Source organism: Brachyhypopomus gauderio, chromosome 11 (genome assembly GCF_052324685.1).
Source record: "Brachyhypopomus gauderio isolate BG-103 chromosome 11, BGAUD_0.2, whole genome shotgun sequence".
Taxonomy (NCBI): Eukaryota; Metazoa; Chordata; class Actinopteri; order Gymnotiformes; family Hypopomidae; genus Brachyhypopomus; species Brachyhypopomus gauderio.
The window spans coordinates 14,670,824-14,688,310 of record NC_135221.1 but is presented as its reverse complement, the minus strand read 5'-3'; the positions used below and the strand labels follow the sequence as shown (position 1 = coordinate 14,688,310).

Here is a 17,487-nt window from a genome sequence, read left to right as displayed (position 1 = left end):
CTCTGCAGGGCGCTATGATTGGCTGCCACTCTGCAGGGTGCTATGATTGGCTGCTACTCTGCAGGGTGCTATGATTGGCTGCTACTCTGCAGGGCGCTATGATTGGCTGCCACTCTGCAGGGCGCTATGATTGGCTGCCACTCTGAAGGCCGCTATGATTGGCTGTTACTTTGCAGGGCGCTATGATTGGCTGCCACTCTGCAGTGCGCTATGATTGGCTGCTACTCTGCAGGGTGCTATGATTGGCTGCTACTCTGCAGGGCGCTATGATTGGCTGCTACTCTGCAGGGCGCTATGATTGGCTGCCACTCTGCAGGGCGCTATGATTGGCTGCCACTCTGCAGGGCGCTATGATTTGCTGTTACTCTGCAGTGCGCTATGACTGGCTGCCACTCCCCAGGGCGCTATGATTGGCTGTTACTCTGTAGGGCGCTATGACTGGCTGCCACAGCGCGGGGTGCTATGATTGGCTGCCACACTGCAGGGCGCGATGATCTGTACCTTTCCTCCACGGATTCCTGTAGTTTAGTAGCAGTTTGACTAATTTGCATTCTATCAGAAGGCTTACATCTCTGCTCCAACAATGTAAAAGTTTTAGAAGATTTCTATTAAAAACAAACACGCAAATTAAATATCTGTCCCAGGACGTTTGTGCGCACTGCCTACTTGAGTTGAGCCTAGTGTCAGCGTATCCATCTCCTCACCTCATGTTGTCAATCCAGCAGTCAATACCAATGGGCATGAACATGTTGAGGTCGATCCACAGTGGAAACCAGCCCTCCGACTTCTTGTAGCACAGCCAGTGAACCAGCACGGGCTTGTCTATCTTGGCCTCGAGGCGGTTTCCCAAATTCCCAGGCACTATCGCACACAGATTCGCACATTTGACAAAGGTCAAGGAGTTCACGAGTGCAACAAAAATAAGGCGGACAATATGCTTCTTTGTAGAGAAAAAGTAATTACGGATGGTAACGTTAACCAATACAATAAGCGGGACAATGTTAACAATATGCATTTGTTAAGAGAAAAGAGAACGAACAAACTTTCTTACCGATAATGAGAGGCGGCGTGCTGTTACTCGATACATCTGGTTTAGCTGGTGGTGGGAAGATAACGTTGAGAAGCCAGAATCCCGCAGAGTGCTGAAGCGCAATAAAAACGATCACAACGGACAATAGAGCGCGTGAATGCTGCATCGTTATCTCTTCTCCGTTTCGCTCTCCGTTTAAAGGGTTCGGCTCTCTCGCGAGACAGTGCAAGCTGCCGAATAATAATGGAAGAAGAGGGCGCGAGCGTCAGGGGGTGGTATGACTCAAAACGACTGAGGTAATCAGAGCAAACATATTCATTACTGTAACAGCCGGCAGCTTCTGACCCATAACATCTTGTCAAGGACTGGCATTCACAAAAGCATAAAACAAAGCTATAGGCTACAGTAGCAGGAGTGTTACACTGAACAGTCACTCTCGTTTAAGATGATTACGATCATTTTGGGAAACGGGGTCCAGTACAATATAATAAAACACTAATAAATGCCTATTGTCTCTTTGGGTACAATTGAACATTTAAGAAGACTCAACTGGTACAACAGGGACATAGAAGAAGAAAGAAACAAGCATTTAAAATTAATAATGCCTTATAATGCCTCTTACATTATATATATATATATATATATATATATATATATATATATATATATATATATATATATATATATGTGTGTGTGTTATCTTCCTTATTTGTACAGATGACACACGCGCACACAGCGAACGAAGTTACAAAAGGACAAACTGGCTATATTGATCCACAGTGATGCGCAGTCAATTATTTACCAGAGTGGTGGGGATTTAACGTTCTCCCGCATCCTGCGGAATATGAAAAAAATATCACTTTTCCTTTTAGGAAAAGTTTTTTTTTTGTTTTATTAGCTGTTTTACATTATTACCAAGGGCAAAATTATTTGAAATAAAATCACGTGGTAATTAGATTTTTTCTTTATTTAGAGTTAGTCTAATTCGTTTTATGGTGAACTAATCAAATGCTTTCCAACTTTTATTAATTATGTCAGTGTTGTCTGGAAAAGGAACCCGGATCACTGCAACGGGCAGAACAGGAGTGGCCCTGAGATCCAGAAATGTAAAAACCTGAACTAGCAAAATGTAGGCGACACAATGTAGGTACAGCATTCAACTTTGTTTCCTCGAGATCCTTCATGCAACAACAACGTACAAATTGGGCATGTATATGACTATATTATCCAGACCTGGTTTATATAATATTAGAATTATTAGGACTATTTTTGGTTCCAGTGTATGTATATCAAAGAAGCGGCACAGCACTTCGTACTTTACACATTGTAGGAGGACTCGGACGGACCGGGAAGCTGCAGCGATTGGTTAGGAGTTCCGCTTCTTTGTTTCTATGGAAACCAAAAGAAACGTAGTAAACAACTTTTTGTGTTGCTGACACAAGGTACGCTACTTTCATTAAAATAGAGATTCAGTGCTAACATTTGTAACGGTATTAATGTTCTTTTAAATTATTGCTTATCTAGCATGTATTCTTTCGATTTGTGAACCATGTTAGCCACACTTAATAAGCTGTTAACCTAGCCAGGTTTAAATTGTCTGGGACATGAAATGTGTTTGTTACTGGATGTAATTAATTACACTAGGCGTAGTAGTATCGGTGGAGAAACATACTTTCATGTAAAGTATGTATTTGTGGCCAAATGTGTGCACATGTTCTTGTTTAAAGTACTTTGGTTTTTTTGGTCCGTTTTTGGCCATAGATCACCAATTTTTCATACATTGTGCTATGTATTTTTTGGAGTCGATAGGATTTGTAGTTTTTAATACATTAAGTTAAAAAATTTGATAGGAATCACTATTGAAATGAATGGCAGAATGTTCAGAATTTCAGTGTCAGTTAAGAGTGTTTGCTGGCATGAAAAATGATTTTTTAAATGCCTGGATAAACTGCTATAAAATCCTTACTTCACCTAGAAGCTCCATTTAAATTTTAAATGATAGAGAAACTTGTCCTTTCTAATATAAATGTAAATGTGCCATATTTTGATTATTTTTTCAAAGCAATCGAAATTTGTTCTCCACACACACACACACACACACACACACACACACACACACACACACACACACACACACACACACACACACACACACACACACATACATACATCTCTCTCATACTCACTACACACAAACACACACACAAACACACACCTCTCTTATACACACTCCATGCATACATACATCTCTCACATGCAACACATACATACCTAAGGAGGTGTTGTCATACACACAATACACCCTGTACACCTTCATACACACAACACATGCATCATATATGCCATACACAATGTACACCTTCATACACACCACATGCAGTCCCATGCACCATAACACACACTAGACTCTACACACATTGCACTCTAATCCTCTCACAACCAGTAGCTCCCCCCCCCCACACACGCAGACACATACATCTGTCTCATACCCATTCCACACAGACACACACACCACACAGACACATACATACATACATCGCTCTCATACCCACTGTACACAGACCCTCACATATCTAAGGAGGTGTTTTCATACACACAATACACATTGCACACCTTGATACACACCGCATATATTCCCACGCACCATAAACAACTTAATACACACTAGATTCTACACACATTACACTCTAACCCTCTCACAATCTGCAGCTCCCCCCACACACGCACACATATGTCTCTGTCTCTGACACATCACTCAGACACACCCAAACAGACACATACTTAAGGAGGTGTTGTTCACCTAAACACACACACAAACACACACACACTCGACACATTTTCTTTCATGCCATATATACACCTTCGTTCACACATGTATGCCAGACGCATGCCTAAGGTGTTGTTCAAGTACACAAACACACAAACACCAACACACTATGCACACAATACACTCACTGTACACACTTTCATACACACTGCACATAGTTGTACAGACACTCGCACTCACCTTCTTTCATGCCATATACACACCTACATTCACACACACTCTCATATACCACACACACACGCACAGACACATACCCAAAGAGGTGTTCTTCAACTACACAGACACAGAAATACAGACAGACACTATGCACACAACATATACACATTATAAGCATCTTCATAAACACTGTACTTACCGTTGTATACCCATACACTCACTCACCATCATTCAAGCCATATACACTCTATCACTCACACATTCACTCTGTCACACACACATACCACACACACTACAGTACACACCTTCATACACATCATACACACAACACAACTTTACACACACACAATCATACACAATACTCACTATATAAAACATAAACACTACACAACTTCATACACATTTTTCCAAATGGCATATTTAGCGTGGTAAATGTAAATATTTGACTTATTTTTTTGTTAATACCAGCCACCTTTGAGAAACACCTTGTACCTACACTCAGTGGTCTCTCTATAAGATACACATATGTTAAGATCCAAAACTACTATTGATGAAGGGATGAAGAAGGACATTGTGTGACAGCACACAGGCTACAGATGAAACTACAACTACACAAAAAAGGCTCAGTAGAACAAAGCAGCCTTTAGCCTTTTGATCAAGAAATACGGTTAAAAGTTTGAAACGTCGCATGTGCCTTCACCATAATTATATTTGTTGAGGTGTATATGAGGTATGTGTTCTACACCAATACAAGATTATTGGGTTCTAGCTACAGGAACAAGGTTTTTGTATAGATCTTCCGCATTTTAGTTTCCTGTTTTTCTTGTTCATCACGTATTCGACCCCTTCATGAGTGAAGGCAGTGTGTAAAACATTTGTGTGGATCTGTGTGGGTCCCCTGCAGTCATAACCCCACACTAGCCAAGAAAGCACCTGGTCTTTAGATGGAGGTGCTAGCTGAGGTTGAGCCTGAGATGGAAGTGGCAAATCAGGATGAAGAGGATGAGGAGGAAGAGGAGGAAGGAGAGGACGAAGGTCTGCGAGATTTGCAGGAGCTGGAGGAGATGCTGGCCAGAGTGCATGTGGCCCCCCCCGATCCAACCCTGTAAGGTTACTAATGTTCATGGGCATACGGTAAACTCTACACAAGCTCTTATTAAAGTCTGCCCTTATCACAGTTACACCAGACCACGCTCAAAACACACAAACACCGCAACAGTTTACATTTCACAATCATTAACCTCAAACAGAAAGATATAAGGCAACATACACACTGCATGGTTAGGGACAATGAACTCTGAAAAGTCTTCCATAACAGAGGCATATAGACTGCACGACTGCATGGTTCCTGTAGGTCAGCACATGTGACCAACCAGTAAACAGTGGCTTTGACACGTTGTTACTCTTCAGCATGTGGTGATGCTAGCAAAACCCTGGATGTTCGCATTTTAACCACATAATCACAACATGGGCATCGAGCAAAGACCTTACAGACTCACAAATACAAGTGCTAGTGACAGCCCTGGTGTTCCTGAAACCTCCCTGAATGAAGTGTAGTTAGGGAGCTGGTTAGGGAGCTACGGAGTGAACCAGGTTTATTTATTTATTTATCTATCATTTTAGAGTCAGTTTTTAACTTTATTTAAAACATTGACTTTACTTTTGAATGGCAGTGTAGGTAGTTTAGGTTTATTTTGTGAGTGTTTTCTTTGCTGGTGTTTTGGTCAGGCACCAAACTCGACTTCTCAGAGGCATGAAGGAACTTTCTGACAGTGAAATCATTGGTTTAGAGGTGAAATGTATATGTGCTATTAGTATTGGCTTATTTTATGAATAGTTTCTCAGTGCAAGCAAAAATATAATGACTTGAGAGCTTAGTTTAGGTCTCTTAAACACTCCAGCGTTTGTTTTGGCCTCATAAAGACTCCAGCTTTCATTTAGGTCTCGTAAAGATTCCAGCGTTTGTTTAGGTCTCGTAAAGACTCCAGCGTTTGTTTAGGTCTTGTAAAGACTCCAGCGTTTGTTAAGGTCACTTAAAGACTCCAGAGTTTGTTTAGGCCTCATAAAGACTCCAGCTTTCCTTTAGGTCTCATAAAGACTCCAGTGTCCATTTAGGGCAGTGTTGTATACTCCTGAGCTGTATTGCTGCACAGAAGTTCTAGTTTCTTAAAATGTTTTGTGTGTATATGTATAATCTTGTGACACAAGAATACACTCTGAAAAACGTACAACCTGTCATAAAATTGAGGCTTTAAAGACATAAAAAAGATGCATTCATGTTTCAGCTAAGAGCTGCAGGAAAGAAGGACAGAATATTAGGAACTGGTTTTGCATTACCAGTCTAAACATGTTCCGAAGCACAAATGATTCAAATGAATTTGGAGTCATATCAACTGTATATAAACTAATCAAAACCACAACCAATATCTTCTGCTAGGTTAGTTTGTTTATTAAGTGCACAAGAGCTGCTGGTGCAAACCTCAGTGGCTGAGCGTTGGACAGAGTGGAGGAGCTGTGCTAAAGCCGCTGGTGCTGCCGCACTGAACCCGTCCTTCCCCGCAGGCTGGAGTGTAACCCTGGACTGGACCGGCAGAAATGGCCTGCCTCATACAGGGAGAACTCTGCTCAGGAGAAGCTGCTGCTGGCCATGGCCGAGAACTTCCGCCGTCAGTACAGCCACCTGTACCCCGACCGCAAGCCCCTGTTCCTCTGTCCCGAGAACGAGTGTGGCGTGCAGGTGCGTCCCACAAACCCCTCCCACATTGTCGGACTGCCTCGACCACACCCCACGAATGTGTTTAAGGGCTGTAGAAGGGTCCACCAGTGTGAAGCGTTTGAAGGACTGAACAAAGCTCTTTCCGTTAACAACAGAATCGGCCTCGTATCCTGTTATAAGCATTTCTGCCAAAATCCATTTACAGAACAATATCCTTTTTGTGTTCAGCCTCGTTCTGATGAGGCAGTGTGACTTGACATTTCCTGAGAACATCTTTCTTCTCTCTCTTCTGCATATCATAACAGAAGTTTGTGAGCACCACACTGCGTCCGACGTTGCTGCCGCACCCCGAGCTCTACCACTGGCAGGGCTGCGCGAGCATCGTCTCTGACCTCCTGTCCCTGGAGCTGCTGGACCCTCCCACTGACCTGGTGGGAGCTGTTCTCTGACCTCTGGCTGCATTGGCAAACTCGCGGTTTAATTCTCTGCAGAAGTGACGTGTCCTTAACGCGTCTGTGTGTTTGGTCTAGCCGAAACAGCTGCACTCCCCAACGTGGGTCCTGAAGACCCAGAGAGGCACCAGCTTTGACTTCTCCACCCTCCTGTGCAGTCTGTTGCTGGGCGCGGGCTACGACGCGTACTGTGTCAGCGGCTATGCCGTGAAGGACATCTGTCTTCTCAACCAGAGCCACCAGGAGTGTCCCTTACTCAAGCCCATGGTCAAGGTGGGGGAACATCACCTGTGCACATCGAACAAGGGAACATGTTTCAGATTATATCCATCTGTGAGTGTGTGTGTGTGTGTGTGTGTGTGTGTGTTGGCTCAGGAGGAGACAGCAGAGCAGAAGTGGGAGGTGAGGAAGTACTCGGTCAAGGCCCCGCGTGACCTGCGTAGTGCCTTCAAGCTGCAGCAGGAGGAACTCAGGCAGGCGGAGAGTCGTGCAGCGCAGCTCAGCAAACAGCAGGGGGCGCTACTGCTCCAGCAGGTGAGGCACAGCCGACCCCGTGTGTGTGTGTGTGTGTGTGTGTGTGTGTGTGTGTGTGTGTGTGTGTGTGTGTGTGTGTGTGTGTGTGTGTATTATGAGGTGGATGGTTATGGTTAAGACAGGATCTCACATTCCTCACACACATTGTCTCGATTCTCACAGGTTTTACATGCGCTAAGGCACTGTTAACATTATTGTGTAACCTGAACACGGGCGTTTAAAAATAGTGAATACTACACAAGTGACAATAGTGAATTGTGCTACTACAGCCCGTCACAGGTTCAGATGAGCCAGTCCTCCACAGGTCTTTGGTCCAAGCTAGCAGTTGGAACACATTGGTGGGAACACCTGGGGGGTATGGTACCATGGCAGAGTCTGCCCAAGTCTGCCCGTTTACATCTGCAAGTGCCCGGGTGGTTTCTCTGTGAAGGCACCTTGAGGGACAGCGATGGAACTGAACACTGGTAGAAGCAGTTCTCCTGAAGAGTTGAGCCTTCTGTCGGACTGTGTGTGGTTGCTCTTCTGTAGGACACAGAGCGTCCTGCTCCAGATCCTCTCTATGGCTTGAGGGTCCACTGCTGGGTGCTGGTCCTGCCTGGTAGGAGGGAGGTACCAGAGAACTTTTTCATTGAACCACTGACAGGCCAGAGCTTCGCAGTAATCAGCGAGCAGTTTCTTGGCATCGAGAGCATCTGGAACCATCACAACTACTGGGTCAACATGCAGGACTGTCGTTTCGGCTGTGCGGTTAGTGTGTGTATGTGTGTGTGTGTGTGTGTGTGTGTGTGTGTGTGTCAGGGAAGGTTCTAGACCATCTGAACTGGGGTGGGGGGGGGGGGTGTTTGACTGGGACCAGTAGATCTGTTACAGGTGTCTGGGAGAGCCTTAGTGGGGTTTATTAATGTTTATTAATAGTTAATATAAGGAGTTAGTAGGCTGATTCCAGAAGTGTTGATAGTTAATTTGAGTTAGTAGGCTGATTCCTGCAGTGCTTATAGTTAATATAAGTAGTTAGTAGGCTGATTTCAGCAGTATTGATAGTTACTATAAGGGGTTAGTAGGCTGATTTCAGCAGTGTTGATAGTTAATATGAGTTAGTAGGTTGGATTCCTGTAACATTATTTTCCATTGTTGATTAAATGCTGGAAACACTGTTTGTGTGTTTCTCAGGAGATGACCTATGACCTGGGTGATCTTGTAAAGTGGGAATATTTACTGTGTAGCTCCACTGGCCAGTCGCTACTTCTCCTTACTGAGATGAAGAGGCAGCAGGAGACAGAGGAGGAGGATGATGACGATGTATGTTTCTGTAATCATATTCATCAATATTCATATGTCTTGACAACTATTAGTAATAAGTGGCAAGGAAATCACTTTATTAAGGTATATTAAACATAGGTCAGGCCTAGGACACGTTGATCAGTGTATTCTCAGCAGGCCTGTAGTCTCTCTCTCTCTCTCTCTCTCTCTCTCTCTACTCTTTCTAGTAGTACTCCTCGTGAGTTAAAGTCAGACAGTCCTGAAGGTCTCGGGCCTGTAGATAAGGGCGACTGGCGTCAGAAGAGTAGTATATCTGGCGTCTGGCGAACCGGAGGAACTAGGAGGCCTTGGCCCGAGGACCCTGGCAGGGGAGGGGTGATGGGGTGATACCTCACCTCATGTGATACCTCACCCCATCACCTCACCTCATGTGATACCTCACCTCATCACCTCACCTCATGTGATACCTCACCCCTCACTTCATGTGATACCTCACCCCATCACCTCACCTCATGTGATACCTCACTCCATCACCTCACCTCATGTGATACCTCACCCCATCACCTCACCTCATGTGATATCTCACCCCATCACCTCACCTCATGTAATACCTCACCCCATCACCTCACCTCATGTGATACCTCACCCCATCACCTCACCTCATGTAATACCTCACTCCATCACCTCACCTCATGTGATACCTCACCCCATCACCTCACCTCATGTGATATCTCACCCTATCACCTCACCTCATGTGATACCTCACCCCATCACCTCACCTCATGTGATACCTCACCCCCTCACCTCACCTCATGTGATACCTCACCCCATCACCTCACCTCATGTGATATCTCACCCCATCACCTCACCTCATGTGATACCTCACCCCATCACCTCACCTCATGTGATACCTCACCCCCTCACCTCACCTCATGTGATACCTCACCCTATCACCTCACCTCATGTGATACCTCACCCCTCACCTCATGTGATACCTCACCCCTCACCTCACCTCATGTAATACCTCACTCCATCACCTCACCTCATGTGATACCTCACTCCATCACCTCACCTCATGTGATACCTCACCCCATCACCTCACCTCATGTGATATCTCACCCCATCACCTCACCTCATGTGATACCTCACCTCACCTCATGTGATATCTCACCCCATCACCTCACCTCATGTGAGCCACATGCTTAACTCATGTCACGGAAGTATGATGTAATCATGTAGCAGAATAGTATAAAACTATGGTCTGTGGGGGGGGGGGGCAGCTCTCTCTTGCAGACGCTCTATTTCGCGCTTTCTATTTTTCTACCTCTTGTCTTTAATAAACTTTGTTTATTACTTTGATACCATACCCGACTGCTGTAGACTGTTCTTGCTCACCATTAAGGTTCAAATATCCATGACAATGTACGGCAGACTGAGCAGCTCTCCCTCACCGGGAGTCCGATGTATAATGAGAGTGTGGGAGTTTAATGAGTATAATGTGGTCTTCTAGCAGAGGCGAGGTTCATAACCCTGCTCTACGGGTTTATCCACAAACGTCTTTTATTCACTACTAAATATTGTCTCACAATATTGTCTCTCACTTGCTTTTAATGCTACATTTGGAGCAAGTGGAAACACTCACCTATCTAACAAGTTCCTGTTTTGTTTTTGTGACAATCCCTAGAATTATACTTTTCATTTCTGTGTTTTGCTTGTATTCATTTGCATTTTTATATCTTAAACCACTTTTCAGTTTGCATGTTCGACTATACATTCCTATAGTATCTGTGTAATATGTGTTCCTGTCAGTATGCAGTGTAAAATATTCAAACTATTTAGTGCTTTTTACAGGAAGAAATAGAAGAACCAAAAGTGTTTGAGATGCCTCCATCTTGGGTAATGAAGCTCCACATCTCACAAGAAGGTACTCCTCCCATATGACCTTTGACCTGTGTATGTACTTTCATAACTCCTGCATACCTAGTCACGTTCTTGGTCACTGCCACTGACCTGGTGGCCTTTGTGACCATTACGACCTTTTGTAAGTGGTAGTGTTGATTTTTTGTGATGTGCAGATATGGAAAGTCGTTTTCCTGGTGGCACAAAGCTGGTGCGATACAGGAAGGCCACTCTGGAGCTCTTTGCTCCTTATCTTTTAAGGGACGGACTGGTCAGAAGACTCACGACATATGATGACCTGGACTGTGAGTTTGTCAGAGTGGCCTTTTCTTTTGCAGCTTTGTTTTGCTCTTCTAGATCTGATGCCCATCTTTAGTCTGTGATTGGCTCGCTCCTCTAGATCTGATGCCCATCTTTAGTCTGTGATTGGCTTGCTCCTCTAAATCTGATGCCCATCTTAAGTCTGCGATTGGCTCGCTCCTATAGATCTCATGCCCATCTTTAGTCTGTGACTGGCTTACTCCTCTAGAGCCGATGAGGGGAAAAGTCATTCCTGGTGGTCTTCCTCAGTGTCTTTTCCTCTTCCTCCTCTGCTTGGGAAGGTACCAAGGCCAACACAGTGACTGAGTGGTACAAGCACCGTCACGACCACCTTGAACAGAGGGAACTGAAGAAGGCGGCCCACACCACCGTGGAGCAGTTCGGCCCAGGGAGGAGCGACGCTCTAAAAAGTGATAAAGTCATGACATCCACTCATACATGATTATTGTTATTGTTGTTGTTGTTGAATTTGTTTGCATTTACAAGAATGGTGAGATGTGTGGTTCTGCAGTCCACCGGTATGTCACTCTGCTGTCTGAGACGGAGCTTCAGATGGACTTCTACAGCCATGCACGGGACGATGGGCTGGCCCGTCGGGTCGAGACACCCTATGAGACGACAGAGACCTTCGAAGACCGACCCGATTTCCTCTATTACCGCCACACTGTTTTCAGCCAGCCGGGAGAACCCACTGATCAGCGGCAAATCCAGGTAATCCCAACACAGCAACACACACAAACATTTTAAACTGCTGAAGCACTGACCACTGTTAACAATAACCATACATATAATAATAATACTAATACTAATACTACTACAACTAATAATAATAATAATAATAATAATCATCATCATCATCATTATCATCATCATCATCTGCACAGTTTACAAAGTTCTTTACAGAACATAGAACGTATACAGAAGGATATTAAAGTTTCTTTCATCCTGAGATTATCACCCCAGAAAACTAAAAAAGAAAGAACAATAGAATAAGAATGTTATGTATCATTAATTTGGGAATAAGGTTAATTTAAAAAATACAATAAAAACTAAAACCGATTTTAAAATAATGAATATATTTTAAAATATTTAAATAAAAACAAAGTAAAGGAGCTCTGAGTGGGATCAAAGTGCATACAGATCATGACAGTCTTAACAGAACAGGATGGTCTTAACAGAACAGGACAGTCTTAACAGAACAGACTTAAAAGAATAGGATGGTCTTAACAGAACAGAACAGTTTTAACAGAATATGATGGTCTTAACAGGACAGGACAGTCTTAACAGAACAGACTTAAAAGAATAGGATGGTCTTAACAGAACAGAACAGTTTTAACAGAATATGATGGTCTTAACAGGACAGGACAGTCTTAACAGAACAGACTTAAAAGAATAGGATGGTCTTAACAGGACAGGTCAGTCTTAACAGAACAGTATAGTCTTAAAAGAATAGGATGGTCTTAACAGGATATGACAGTCTTAACAGAACAGGATGGTCTTATCAAGGCAGGACAGTCTTAACAGAAGAGGATGTTGTTAACAGGACAGGACAGTCTTAACTGACATTGAGGAAGACCACCAGGAAGATCATTCAGGACTTTTGTTTAGAGAAGTTTCTGTGCTTTCATGAGTTCCAAAACTGGGATTAAAGGTCACATTTAGTTCATTGCTCTTGAAATATTCTTGAAGTTGAAGGGTGAAATGGAATTTAGAAGAGACCTAATAACTGCCATTATTGATTTAGTAATTTGTAGTAATGACGCTGACAGTGCACTAAACTTCTGTTTAAAGAATTCTGTTGGACAGCCAATAGTGTTTAATAATGCAACCACTTTTTTCTAAGTGTTTCAAGGTACATTTCAAAGAAGTCGGATAACATGCATTCTGGTGCCCTATGACCTAGCTACACATTGAGGCTGTTGACCTCGTATAATCCTATTCCTAGTGGAGGAGATTATACCACCAAACAATTCAGCAATTTCATCACACTTGTCGCTAGGTTCTAATGAGGGGATCGGTATGAAGTACAAAAAAACCCCACAACCTGTCAGTTGTAGTTAAACTAAATTTATGATTGTTTTGGCGACTATCAATCAGGCTTGAAAAGTATGCTGCCCTCACACTACTGACCTGAGTTTATTTACAGATCTTTAAAAAAATTATAAGTGGACAGTGAGTTGGTCTCCACCTTTGTTCTGGTTTGCTGGAGTCGTTCTCTAACCACATTAATGCGGTGGAATTTTCCTATGGTGCTTTAGGAGTGTTGCGAGTTGCCTCTGTTTGCTTGTTCAAGTTGCTATGAGGTTAATACATTCTTTCAGTCTTCGGTTTCCTTCAGTAAATGTGTGTAGCGGGCTGTCGCAGGTTGAGGCCTTAACAGGAGGGAGTGAGGATAAAAGATTAGAGAGCCATGTCTGTGTCCTCTGGAGAGTAGTGCTTTCTCACACTTTTCTTAGTAGTTACAGTTGGTCATTATTTTTGTTAACAGAGCAAAGACCCAAACCTGGGTGATGTCTACATAGAGCATTCGTTAGAACTGACTGCTGCTCAATTATGCTGAAACGAAGCATGTTTCACTGATGTATACATGCATTTTTTCATAGCATGTTAGTTTTCTTTGAGAAAATCAAATGCTTCTGCCTGGGTCACTGGTGGGTGTGTGTGCGCGCTTGCTGTCTGCAGAAGGTAGAGGAGAGGTTCCACAGGAACAGGTCAAAACCGGCCGGTCAGGACATAGCCGAGCGAGAGTTCTTGCTGTCACAAGATCAGATCCAGGTGACGTACCATCTGGAGGAGAACAGAATCATCCCCGCCTGGAAGATCTTCACCAAACCCCAAAGTGCAGGCTACTCCCGAATCCCACCTGCCTTCACTCCACAGATGGTCTCCACCTTTCAGGTCTGGTGTTTAATGTGAAGTGAAGTGCACCATAAACTTTGTGCAGCACTGCCCTCTGGTGGTCAACCAATTATATGCTCTACTGTTTATCATTGGTCCTGGACATATATAACCCTGTAGTTCCAAAATGCCTGGCTTGAATGTACAGAATAATGGCCCAGACTAACTGGGTCAGGGTGACAGCTACGTAAGAGTAGTTACGGTTTTACGCCGTTTCGTGTCGTTTCCAGCTCTTGCTGCTGTTGCACCTACAGGTGGACCCATCTAAGAAACCCTGCAAGAACCTGCACCTGTACGAGACCCTCGTGGCTCTGATGAAGGAGGAAAAGGACGTCCTCATCAGGATCAAAAAGGCGGAGGAGGAGGTACAGCGTCAGTGTCCCTCTGAAAGCACACTCCTCGTCCCCAGTGTATAGTTTTTACTGCATTGTGGTCTTAGTTTGGGCCAGTATAAAGTTGTTACTGCGTTCTGGTCTTAGTTTGGGCCAGTATAGAGTTTTTACTGTGTTCTGGTCTTAGTTTGGGCCAGTATAAAGTTGTTACTGCGTTCTGGTCTTAGTTTGGGCCAGTATAGAGTTTTTACTGTGTTCTGGTCTTAGTTTGGGCCAGTATAGAGTTTTTACTGTGTTCTGGTTTTAGTTTGGGCCAGTATAAAGTTGTTACTGCATTCTGGTCTTAGTTTGGGCCAGTATAGAGTTTTTACTGTGTTCTGCAAGCACCCATTTATCTTGTAATATCAAGATTATATAAAGTAGTAAAGTATTGTACTAAGACGTCTGTCTTAAACAGAAGTGAAATCAAAAGGCTGCAGAAACCCGCAAAATACAATTTCCAGTTAGTTCCACAGTTAGTGGAGTGGTGCATGTTCAGTGTGCTGGTCACACAGGCAGCAGCTTCCCTGTTTAGAGTACATCACAGGATGATGGGATTTCACAGGAAAACTCTTGGAAGTTAATGGGCTTGTGTGTGTGTGTGTGAGGTGAGGGCCATCCTGGCTTCTAGGGAGAAGGAGGAGAGCAGGCTTGTGCTTCAGATCTCCATCTACAACACAGCCAGGAATGAGAAGGCACGCCGCCACCGGGAGGCGCTGGTGAGTCACCCTTCCTACCTCCTATTAGCCCTGATCAGAGAGCACTGCAAATCTATTCATCAGACATCTACTGACATCTATTAACATTTACTCTGAAATAATTCAAATTTATGGAAATTCTTTTGTGACACTCCTGTCCTTACACATACACTGTGCACGTTTAAAACACTGGTCCATGTGTTCATTGTGTTCCAAATCTCTCAGCACACAAGAACACATCGTCGTGCCATCGTTGTGTATGCAGTCTCCTCCTATCCTGCTGTTTCTCTCCTTCCTGCAGGAGCGCATGGCAGAGGAGGCGCGTCTGCTGAGGGAGAAGAAGGAGCTGGATGTCTTGGCACCGTTCCTGGCCAGGCGGGGGAAGCCAGAGAGCCTGAGGCCACAGGAGGCCCTGCAGATGCGAGCAGACTGCCTGGCTGATCTCAAACAGAGGCTCATAGACAGGGCCAACCTCATCCAGTCACACTTTGAGAAGGTCTCACTGCAATAAAGATAAACAGCAAAGTTACACTCATCTAACGGGAGGCCCGTTGGACCAATCCTCTTTAACAAAACAGGAATCCTAATTAGTCAGATACTAAAACAGGAGACACTGGGCTCTCAGCTAAATAGCCCTAATATAAAGTATTGCTGTCCACATGAGCTGTCCAGTATGTTCAGAACTAAGTCCTCCTGCTCTCTCCGTGCAGGAGACGGAGGAGCTGGAGCAGAAACAACTGTGGTACCAGAAGAACCAGGCGACCATGACTAAGGAGGACGAGGACTCGTACCTGGCCTACTGCTCTGACGCCATGTTCAAGATCCACGTCCTGAAGCTCCGTCTGAGCCAGTAGGTTTTCCAGCCTCTGTGTGTTTGCTTTCCTTCAAACACAAGGCCACACCTAGTGCTGATTCAGGATATACAGTTCGCAACATGCATATCGTTTTCCATTAGGCTGTCATGCAGTAACCACAGAGCTTTGTCTGAGATGACAAGCTTGTATCTGTAGCCCACGGTGGTGCAGCCCCTTCCTGTGAGGTACCGCAGGGCCCTGAGTAGCATGTTCATGTTGCAGGCACAAGAGCCAAGCCCCACAGAGGTACCTGGCACTGGCCGAGAGGCTGTCGCAGGACCCCAGACTGGCCCCTCACCTGACCTGAGACGCAGCTGACGCCCCCGCGCTGGGAGCCTGCTCCAGAACCTGCTCAACTCCAGAACCTGCTTAGCATGGAATGCCTGTTTAAGTTGGTGTGCTTGGTTTTATTAAAGGTCATTTATATAGTGAAAGAGATCACGCAGTCATAATGCAGCACTGTGGCTTTTAAGTGTTATGCTTACAGAAAACTGAACAGAACCTTTTAGAACACTCTGTACACTAGTACATCATATAGGACTGGAGTTTTGTGTTATGAAAAGCACTGCAGACAAACCCTCCGACCCAGTGGAAAATAAAGGAGGCATTGGCTCCTGTCATATCTAATGAAACACCAACTCCCAAACAGTTACACTGGTGTATACTGGAGCAGTCGTTGGTTACACTGGTGTATACTGGAACAGTCGTCGGTATACTGGAGCAGACATTGGTTACACTGGTGTATACTGGAGTAGTTGTTGGTTACACTAGTGTATACTGGAGCAGTCGTCGGTATACTGGAGCAGTCGTAGGTTACACTGGTGTATACTGGAGCAGTCGTAGGTTACACTGGTGTATACTGGAGCAGTCGTAGGTTACACTGGTGTATACTGGAGCAGTCGTTCGTTACACTGGTGTATACTGGAGCAGTCGTAGGTTACACTGGTGTATACTGGAGCAGTCGTTCGTTACACTGGTGTATACTGGAGCAGTCGTAGGTTACACTGGTGTATACTGGAGCAGTCGTAGGTTACACTGGTGTATACTGGAGCAGTCGTAGGTTACACTGGTGTATACTGGAGCAGTCGTTCGTTACACTGGTGTATACTGGAGCAGTCGTAGGTTACACTGGTGTATACTGGAGCAGTCGTTCGTTACACTGGTGTATACTGGAGCAGTCATTGGTACAGCCATCTGGTAGGTCTAGCTGAGAGCAAATGGTGAAAACATGTTTTGTAATCTCGCATTTGTTTTTCTTAAAGAAAACTAACATTTTGCAACACAAAGCCACAAAACCACATGAGACACCATAGAGTTTGTTAAATTATATTAAAAAATCTTTATTGCCATTTTCACTAGATTATACACTTGACTCAATAGCAACAATTCAACACTACTTCAATGAAATACAAAATGATGCATCAGAATCGCCAACATTTTTCTAACAAGTGCAACATGTTGGCTTATTAAA

At 44.2% G+C, this 17,487-nt stretch overlaps 2 protein-coding genes across 4 annotated transcripts in view; one reads left to right on the top strand and one right to left on the bottom strand.

Annotated features, from left to right (window-relative positions):
* Positions 1–1,260, bottom strand: part of lcat (lecithin-cholesterol acyltransferase) — a 4,637-nt gene extending 3,377 nt beyond the window's left edge. The window contains exons 1-2 of the mRNA XM_077022234.1: positions 1,052–1,260; positions 705–861 (exon numbers count right to left, since the gene is read on the bottom strand). Of these exons, the coding sequence (XP_076878349.1) occupies positions 705–861; positions 1,052–1,196 (302 nt within the window). The 5' untranslated portion in view covers positions 1,197–1,260. The remainder of the gene's footprint in view (positions 1–704; positions 862–1,051) is intronic.
* The window catches only part of ccdc135 (coiled-coil domain containing 135), a 23,601-nt gene extending 6,114 nt beyond the window's left edge, over positions 1–17,487 (top strand). Inside the window, exons 1-18 of one of the 3 annotated variants that reach the window (XM_077022229.1) lie at positions 2,351–2,472; positions 4,918–5,118; positions 6,576–6,750; positions 7,035–7,160; positions 7,260–7,454; positions 7,557–7,715; positions 8,244–8,462; positions 8,886–9,014; positions 10,827–10,899; positions 11,051–11,179; positions 11,477–11,605; positions 11,707–11,906; positions 13,878–14,093; positions 14,348–14,458; positions 15,073–15,183; positions 15,464–15,658; positions 15,873–16,012; positions 16,239–17,487. In XM_077022229.1, coding sequence (XP_076878344.1) covers positions 4,958–5,118; positions 6,576–6,750; positions 7,035–7,160; positions 7,260–7,454; positions 7,557–7,715; positions 8,244–8,462; positions 8,886–9,014; positions 10,827–10,899; positions 11,051–11,179; positions 11,477–11,605; positions 11,707–11,906; positions 13,878–14,093; positions 14,348–14,458; positions 15,073–15,183; positions 15,464–15,658; positions 15,873–16,012; positions 16,239–16,323 — 2,553 coding nt within the window. In that variant the 5' untranslated portion in view covers positions 2,351–2,472; positions 4,918–4,957 and the 3' untranslated portion in view covers positions 16,324–17,487. Of the gene's footprint in view, positions 1–2,350; positions 2,473–4,917; positions 5,119–6,575; positions 6,751–7,034; positions 7,161–7,259; positions 7,455–7,556; positions 7,716–8,243; positions 8,463–8,885; positions 9,015–10,826; positions 10,900–11,050; positions 11,180–11,476; positions 11,606–11,706; positions 11,907–13,877; positions 14,094–14,347; positions 14,459–15,072; positions 15,184–15,463; positions 15,659–15,872; positions 16,013–16,238 lie in introns of those variants that run through there. The other 2 variants (XM_077022230.1, XM_077022231.1) reach the window with 2 other exon arrangements.